This window comes from Coloeus monedula (assembly GCF_965178545.1).
Source record: "Coloeus monedula genome assembly, chromosome: 7".
NCBI classification, from domain to species: domain Eukaryota; kingdom Metazoa; phylum Chordata; class Aves; order Passeriformes; family Corvidae; genus Coloeus; species Coloeus monedula.
Window position 1 is genome coordinate 40,351,220 of NC_138787.1, and position 8,794 is coordinate 40,360,013.

General features: G+C 42.7%; 1 protein-coding gene across 6 annotated transcripts in view; it reads left to right on the forward strand.

Annotated features, from left to right (window-relative positions):
- The window catches only part of TANC1 (tetratricopeptide repeat, ankyrin repeat and coiled-coil containing 1), a 72,198-nt gene that overhangs the window by 53,731 nt on the left and 9,673 nt on the right, over window positions 1-8,794 (forward strand). For 5 of the 6 annotated variants that reach the window (XM_082285280.1, XM_082285282.1, XM_082285283.1 and 2 more), the window contains 8 exons: window positions 955-1,088; window positions 1,830-1,953; window positions 2,074-2,249; window positions 3,252-3,384; window positions 4,203-4,294; window positions 4,715-4,861; window positions 5,351-5,451; window positions 6,327-8,268. In XM_082285280.1, coding sequence (XP_082141406.1) covers window positions 955-1,088; window positions 1,830-1,953; window positions 2,074-2,249; window positions 3,252-3,384; window positions 4,203-4,294; window positions 4,715-4,861; window positions 5,351-5,451; window positions 6,327-7,677 — 2,258 coding nt within the window. In that variant the 3' untranslated portion in view covers window positions 7,678-8,268. Of the gene's footprint in view, window positions 1-954; window positions 1,089-1,829; window positions 1,954-2,073; window positions 2,250-3,251; window positions 3,385-4,202; window positions 4,295-4,714; window positions 4,862-5,350; window positions 5,452-6,326; window positions 8,269-8,794 lie in introns of those variants that run through there. The other variant, XR_014226582.1, reaches the window with a different exon arrangement.

Below are 8,794 nucleotides of genomic sequence, written 5' to 3' on the forward strand. Positions count from 1 at the left end.
GAGGCCAAATGTAGTTTTTACGGCAGACTGTAATCCCTGCACTGGCAGTTCCCTGGTGTGCCTTGTGAGCGGCATCTCCATTCCGTGGAAACAGCTGAGGATGATGATCAGTGGCCTCTCACATTCTAGAGAAGCAGACGTGCTTCATTCCTGCACATGTACAAAACCCTTGTTGCAAATCCAGTGAACTCCAAAAGACCTACATCTGTTTCTAAATTATTTTTGTTCTTCAATATTTTTTTGTCAGTGTTTTTAATTGAAATCCTTGCAGAATGCATTGGGAATCTTTACTTACTCAGGAAGCGAACTCCCTGAAAGGGGGATTTTTGAACAAGACTTGACTCTTTTGCTTGTAATACTGATATCCATAACATTTACTTTCCAGTTGTTCAGCTCTAAACAACACAGTGAAGTTTCATTGAGTGAGGAGGGAATGCTAAAAAAAAAGAAAAATTTACTTCTTCCTGCAGTGTTTGTGATTTCTTTTACTTCCAGTAGTCATTGCAATTAAAAAAAAAAATACTGGTTGATCATGTTTGAAAATGCTGAAAAATGGGTAAAGGTTCACAATTCACAATTTGACCCACTTCTTACTACTTCTTAGTAGAAAATGCAAGTTATTAGGCTTTAGAAACTGGAGGGGCAAGTCCTTTGCTATTCTTGCATAAGTCACACATGGACTCATTCTCTAAACATTGTTGGCATGACTGGTGAGGCTTCAACACAAAAAACCAAACTTTAAATTTCAAGTTCTGTTTAAAACACGATATGAGAAAAATAGAAAGGGGGGGGAAATCATGATGGGGAAAGGATTTTCTTTTTTTTGTTCTTTCCAGCTTTCAGTGTCACAATTAAAAGCTGAAAGAATGGGGATTCAGTAACACTCAGGTATTGTGCATGTGTCCAAAGGCCAAATAAGCCAAGAGCTGATATTGATGCAAATACTTTCTCTAGCCCTGACAGCTGCTGCAGGAAGAGGGAAGCTGGAAGTGTGCAAGTTACTCCTTGGGCATGGAGCAGCCGTGACAAGAGCCAGCAGGAGGGGCGTTCCCCCGCTACTCTGCGCAGTCCGGCAGGGCCACTGGCAGGTCTGGCACAGCTTTGGGGATCCTCTGGGATGTGGTCCCTAATTCCTCCCATCTCTAGTTTTGAAAATAATTAGTGTCAATTTTCTAATACGTGTTTGCATCAGCTTCAGAGGGATGTGCTCAGAAGCTTCATTTCCAAACCCTTTGTATCCCTTGAAATAACTTAAAAAGCACATTGGCTTCACAACAGTCTCAGTTATAATATACTTGAAAAATAATGTGAGTTAAAATACTTTATTTCCTAGACGAAGATCAGAGGTGATTTCAGATCTTTTATACTGCTGCTGTGAAGAGAGGGAACCTTGGAGTCAGAAGCCTTCCTCATGCTGGCCTCTCCTGTCAGGAGGCGGCCTTGAACTGCAGTCAGGGCTTGAGCTACATACAATTTCTCAGTGGTTGCCATAAATACCACCTTAGTCCTCTTTCTTAAAAGTTCACGATATTATGGCTGAAATCTAAATCTGCCGATTTCATAAAGTCATAAGAGTTGGTAAGATGGGAAAAGCCCTCCAAGGCCATCAAGTACAATTGTTCCCCCGTACTGCCGAGGCCAAACTAACCCATGTCCTGTTACACCCATGGGGCTTTTGAATCTCTTCAGGGATGTGGCAGATGGGAATTCCACCCCTGCCCCTTGTGCCAGGGATGGACAGCACTTTCTGAGAAGAAATTCTCCTAATATCCAATCTAACCCCCCCCGGTGCAAGGAATGTATTTTTAAATTGGTATTTTCTGTTTCAGATTGCTAAACTTCTAGTGGAGCATGGGGCTGATGTGAATTTAAGTGACAAGCAAGGCCGGACACCACTGATGGTGGCTTCTTGTGAAGGACATCTGAACACTGTGGAATTTCTCCTTTCTGAAGGTAGAAGATAAATAATGGATTACAGCGGCACAGATGCACCAGGATTGCATCTGGGTGAGTTATGCAATTTTTCCGTTTAAATAGATAATCTTCATAACAAAGTTCATTTTCATTTTTCAGGTGCAACTGTTTCATCTCTGGACAAGGAAGGACTGACAGCTCTGAGCTGGGCATGTTTGAAAGGCCACAAGGAAGTGGTTCAGTATTTAGTAGAGAAAGGTGCAACAACTGATCAGACAGACAAAAATGGACGAACACCCCTAGACTTGGCAGCTTTTTATGGAGATGCTGATATTGTAAGTGTAACAAAACAGAAAATTGAAGAAAAATCTATAAATATTTAGAAAAACTATTGCCTACCCAAATAGGAAATTTGGGGAAATAGCCAAGATGGTTACACTGCTCTTATCTTGACTTCAGTGCAAATGTTTGCTCAGGAAAGCGTGTTCTAGATTAAATAGAAGCCCAGAATTATGCTGCAAATCCTCAGAGGTCCCTTCTCAGGGTCCTGGTCAGTTGGTGTCCTCAAAGAGCAAAGACCTCAAGAAGAGGAAGGGCGTACACAGGTCTGCGTACACTGTGGACAGATCCAAAAGGTCAGCAAGGAACTAGACAGAACAGCAGCACATGCAGCCTCTCACACTCACAGCTGTGTTTCTGCAGCTTGCATAGACAAGGTCTGTTTCAGGTGCTGCTGTGGCATGTAACTCGCTGTAGCACTTTGTCCCATTCAGCCTTTGTCTGAATTAACTTGAAAATAAGCCCTTGGGTTCCGTAGTGACTTCGGTAGTTTTCAGATACTGTGTGTGTTTTTGCAGGTGACACTGGGTACTCAAGACTCTGATGGGGAATGAGGGGTGTCCAGGCTCCTTCCTGTCCCTGCATTTACTGTAGGTCACTGTGCTGCTGTGGTGCCAGCTTCCATTTCCATGGCCAGACAGTAGTCTGTGCTCAGCCACTGGCCAGGCTGGGACAGGGGCAGTGCCAGTGAAGAGCTCCTTGAGTATGGCTGTGGGTTGTGGGGCCTGTCCATGGGCAGGACTGTTGGTGCCTCTTCCCTTACAAGATCACTGCTGGTTGCACTTGGGCAAGTAATGGTTACAGGAAAAGAACTACTACTTCCCTCCAACCTGCCCATGCTACGGTGCTCTCAGTGGACTTTAGATGGCTGTACTGTATACTCTGCACCATATGCTCACTGTGTTTCAAAGAAGATTACATAGTACCTAAAATACTTAATTGGTCTGCCTTTCCTACCAAAAGCCATGTTACACGGCATGTCTTACTTCTTCTCCCAGGTGCAGTATTTGGTGGAGAAAGGAGCAATGATTGAGCACATGGACCACAGTGGCATGAGGCCGCTGGACAGAGCGATTGGCTGCCGCAATACCTCAGTCGTGGTCATGCTGCTGAGAAAAGGAGCTAAGCTAGGTTAGTGAAACTGCCCTGCATCAGGAGAAACAACTGGATTCTGCTCTGCCAGAGTTAGTTATCTCTGTAAAACAGGTTAAGTAACTCAAAACACCAGATTTTTGCAGGCTGTCTGGTTTCCAGATGCCCACTCAAGGCAAACTATCTCCTCCCCTTTAAAGGCAGACACACAAGACTTGCTTTACAAGTGAGGAAATGCAATTTTTATTCTGCTCCTTCTTTGTTGTGTGCTGATGGTGAGGTTTGGAGGAGTCACTGTATATGGTTACCCTGCTTTAATATATTTAAATAAGAAAATTATGATTGTGCTATTACTGATAAATAATTCTGACACTATTAATGATTTAAATAACATTCTTCTAATAAACTATAGAATTGTGTATTTTTGCACAGGGTAGGCCAAAAAAATATAAGTCCTGTATTATCAGTAGGCAAGTACATGGTGCAGTTGTGTATGTGATAATTATTGAATATTTAGTACCTTTGAATCACTAGTTCATATTATTTGGGTAGTAAGTATGATCAAATACAGGTCTCTACTTAGGCCTGAATTTAATTGTGACTTCTATACATTCCTACACAGGGGTGAAATGTATCAGACCATTTAATACCTGGCTGCTGTCCAGGTGGTGTTGGAGGGGGCAGGTGGGGGCATACATGTATTTTAAATGTGTACACCCTAATTATGACAACAGTAGTAATACTGTTTCCATGTAGGTGGAATATGTACTGAAGTAGGACCAGGCTTTCTACTGTGGTAGACAGCAGAAACACACTTTCTTCCCTTTTGTCAGAGACCCTTAAAATTTAACTTGCAGGAAATGCAGCATGGGCAATGGCCACCTCCAAACCTGATATTCTCCTGATTCTTCTGCAGAAACTGATGGACGAAGGAAATACACTGTATAAAGTAGGTAGATTTTTATTTTTTTCTGACAGCAGAACATTGGACTTCTGCCTGAAGGTAGACTGAATGTCTTTATGCCTCCTTTTCAACTATATAATCTGGTATATTACTATTCTGTTCAAAACAAAACAAGATCATACGTGATTATTTTCTGGTACTAGTAGTACATATTAGGGCAAATATTATCATCACATACCATTAAGCATTTGAGTTCAGAAAGAAACACAAATTCTGGTTAACATGCAGGTTCTCTCACTGTGCTTGTCTGACAGTATAGTTCCTACTGTGTGTATTTATTAAAAAACCTGCGTGTTTTCTACTTGAAGAGAACCTCTTGGTAGATGTCAAATATAAATACGCTTTTTTGCAACAGTATTGAAATATTAAAAGTTTGTGAAAAACCTCGTTCCCTAAAATTTGCAGAAAGGCAAGATGAAGGAAGCAGCACAGCGCTATCAGTATGCATTGAGGAAGTTCCCAAGGGAAGGGTTTGGTGAGGAAACGAAAGCCTTCACTGAGCTGAGAGTTTCGTTATACCTGAACTTGTCACGATGTCGCCGCAAAACAAATGTAAGCTCTTGCTGTTAGTCTGCTGCCTCTCTGGCATTGGGAATCTGAGACTTACATCCTACTCCATTGTGGGGTTGTACGTGGACATCTATCTGTGCTATTTTAGAATCCTTTTCACTATATCCTGATTTTGGGCTTTATTATGTCAATCAATGGGTGGCTTATAAGATGAGGGCATGTTGCTGTGGGGGATCTATTACAGCTGGTCTCACATCATGCAGTTATTTCGGAATGATGAACTGCTGGATCTCTGTGGTACTTTTAAAAGACTGAATGGAAAACACCACCACCACCCTTTGTTATCAAGCAGCACAAGCAGGTGCATGGTTGTGCTCATGTGTGCTTTTAGAAAATACCTGCTCTTGCTGACTGGGGCAGGAGCCTCTGCCACGTGTACTGGCTGTGCTCCTGGAGCCAGAGCACGACCCCAGAGCTTGCAGCTTGCTTTGACTGTCGCTGTGTAACGAGCATGTTTGATTCCATTATCAGGATTTTGGTATGGCTGAAGAGTTTGCTACCAAAGCCTTGGATCTGAAACCTAAGTGTTATGAAGCCTATTATGCCAGAGCACGAGCCAAGAGGAACAGCAGGTACTGTTTGATTCTGTGCATCTGTCTGAACAGATTTTTTTTTTTTAACTTAGCATTTTTAATAACTTGTTCTTTTCTGCTAGTTATATTTCAAATTTGCAAATAAAATATTATTTTTAGTGCACTTTGCATCTGTACTAGGTCTCTGTATCAGATAAAGCCAACCACATTCAAATAGCAATATTGAATACTCTGTAAGTACTTACAAGGCAGTCCAGAAAGTAACAAATTGACTTGAAGAGAGATTATTTTAACAGTGAGTGGGTCTGCTGCTCCACCTGACACAGCAGAATGTGGCCAGCAGTGTGCCACCCAACTCCAGCATTTCATTATTTATTGCCAAGTTTACAATTTTTTACCCACTGCTATGATAGACAGAATATGATGAATCATTAGCAGTTGAAGATAAAAAACAAGGGGAGAGAGGAGGTCTCTCATTAGGTTGGAAAAATAACAAACTATAGTGGTGTAGCTGAAGTACAGGAAGAGGTGCCTTTTTGATTCACCATGTTTTTTCTAAATGTGTCAATAAATGGTCACAAAGCAGAGTTCAGCAGGTTCCCTACTCTGGAGGTAACTGTGAAGAGCTTCTGAGACAAAGTGTCAGTTCCTGGTGTTCCTAGCAGAGAGTTCTCCTGCCTGCCTTCATGGGGTGTCAGGATACTGGAGAGAAGGGCTCAGGGTTGGGTCTGTACTTCCACCCTAGTTATGAATTTCCTGAGGTGGAGAACTTCTAGTTCTTATTTGTCACCACCTGCAGCAGGAAACAACAAATCAGGATATTTCACTGCAAGGGTGGAGCTGGGCTGGGACAAACCTGGCTGGGACTCGGATTTGCCCCAGTTTTCACTGTTTACTTATTTCTTCCTGAACAGAAAACTACTTGCTGCTCTCGCTGATCTACGGGAAGCCACTCAGCTGTGTCCCACCAATCAGGAGATAAAACGTCTCCTGACTCGGGTGGAAGAGGAATGCAAACAGTTCCAGAGAACACAGCAACAGAAGCATCACTCTCCACAGCTACTTGAGCAAGCCAACAACTCTGATAATGAGGAGGAGGGCATTGTACCAGGTGTGAATGATAATTTTAATCTTCAAGACAGGGACGATGAGCTGCCACACCCCAATGAATCTGTTTCTCCTCCACAAAGGCTGCAGTGTTCCTCAGCTGCTTCATTATTTAGCAGGACCCTTCAAGAAGACGTTCAGAAAGCTCAGTCTGTGTCCCCTCAAAGCAGAACAAGCAGTAAGTACCTGAGAGAGCCAGGCTTGATCATGCAGCCAACAAAGCAGGCACAGATTGTAAAAACTAATCAGCATTTGAGCTCCATCCAGCCTGGATCGAAACCAGGAAGCAGTCAATGTAGCACCAAGACACAATCATCTTTGCAGCGTCTTCCCCACAGTCCCTTGCCCATCCGGCAATCTAGAAGTCAACATGCGGATGGGACAGGCTCGTCGTCATCTGGAAGCATTTCCACAGATCCCACTGCTGAACTGTACAGTGAGAAGTTTGTGTCGGGCCAGCATTTGCATCCACAGCATCATGAGACTCTCTCTTCTCGTTCTTTTGCCAGTAAATCTAAACCTGCTGACACTTCAACAGCCTCTGCTCCAATGCATTTCAGTGACTCAAGGCAGCAAAGCCCTGTACCCAGTGGTGGCTCTTCTCCATCCAGTAGTGTGATTCTTGCCAGCTCAACAAGCAGTTTCACTTCAGCCAGCAGTTTTTCAGGGAGTGTTAAGGGGCTGGGCCCAGATGTTCGACTCAAGGAGACTAACATCAGTCAGGGTACTGAGCACCGACCTCGCAATACCCCATTTATGGGAATCATGGACAAGACTGCAAGGTTTCAGCAGCAAAACACACAATCTAGTCGCACTTGGCACTCTCAGGCATCAGATGGATTATCCACATACATTGCTTCTGCAGGCATTCAGCCTTCAAACTTCGAGCAGTTCTCAGTTAAACACTACTCAACTAAAGCATCCTCTGCAAGTCCTGCCCTGGGAGACAGCAGCCAGAGCAGCATGCAAGTGAAAGAACGTGAGGAGCTCACATGCCAAATCCCTCCCCACTGTACAGACAGCAGATCATCCAGCCAAGGTTCTCATCTACATCCTGATGCTGTAGCCAAACTGCCATCCCACAGCACTCAGGATGGCCACCTCAGTCACGTCACCAAGGCAAAACCAAAGCGATCATTCATTGAATCAAATGTATAAATACTATTCTGTACATTGACAGGGTAGACCTGGGTCACAACATCACAGGGTCTGACTGCTCTACAAAACACTGACTGGCTGGGCCCCAGGGAGCAGTCTTTAATGGGATACAACCACTTCCAACTGTTCCTACCATCACAGGGCAGTGACAGTAACTGGAATAACGTATTTGTGTAGAAAGACTCAGTTAGGGGTTGTCCTAGGAGCTTGAGCAGAGAAATCCTTTCCATTACCTTTTACCATTAAATAAGCATTTCCTTTCACATAGGGCTTCAGTCTTGGCTTTTGGTTCTGTTGCATCTCACACACAGTACTCGTGCCTCTCAAGTGCTTATGTCTCACAGCAGTGCTGAGGGAGATAATCTGCTGCAGAATACCGAGATCTGTACATGCATGCTTTTTTTTTTAAATCAAAGTATTTTATCACTTTTCTAGCGGGATCTAATTTGGGTTGCATGTTGTACATTTAGGAAGCATAAATAATTTGTGTATGAGTAAACTATAAGCAGCCACGCTTTGACATGTAAATATAACTATTTTTAGTAACTAGAAGAAATCAAATAAAGTGAGTGACATTTGCATGTGTATTGAGAGGCTTTGACCATATTGGTTATTGCACTGAAGAACACAATATTATGGCCTATTAACAATAATCGCACTTTATATAGGGTATCTAATCACCTTTGGGTGCTATCTTAAAGCAAAATGATTTATTGTTTATTTGTGAAAAGGTACAACTAAATGCTTAGTAAATGTTTTTTATGGGAAACCCAAGAAAGGGATGGAGTGAACGTGAAGGTGTGAAGAAAGTGTATGTGCAGTTGCATGACAGGATGAAGTTGAGAAGGGTTTTTTTTGAGGAAATAAGGTTTTTTATTGGCAAGAACATTCTGAAAATGAACGGCTGCAGTGACATTCCTATGAGTGCAATTCAGTTGGGAGTGCTCAGCTTTATACTCTTCCCATCATGCTTGATTACAGTGTTCTGTGTACATTGTAAACAGCTGTACCCAGCTCTACAAATCCTTTTGGAGTTTGCATCATTACACTTTAGCTTATTTATTGTTTACTGTTTCTTTGATATTTTGTACAAGTCCTATATTAGTCTTGTCCTGTA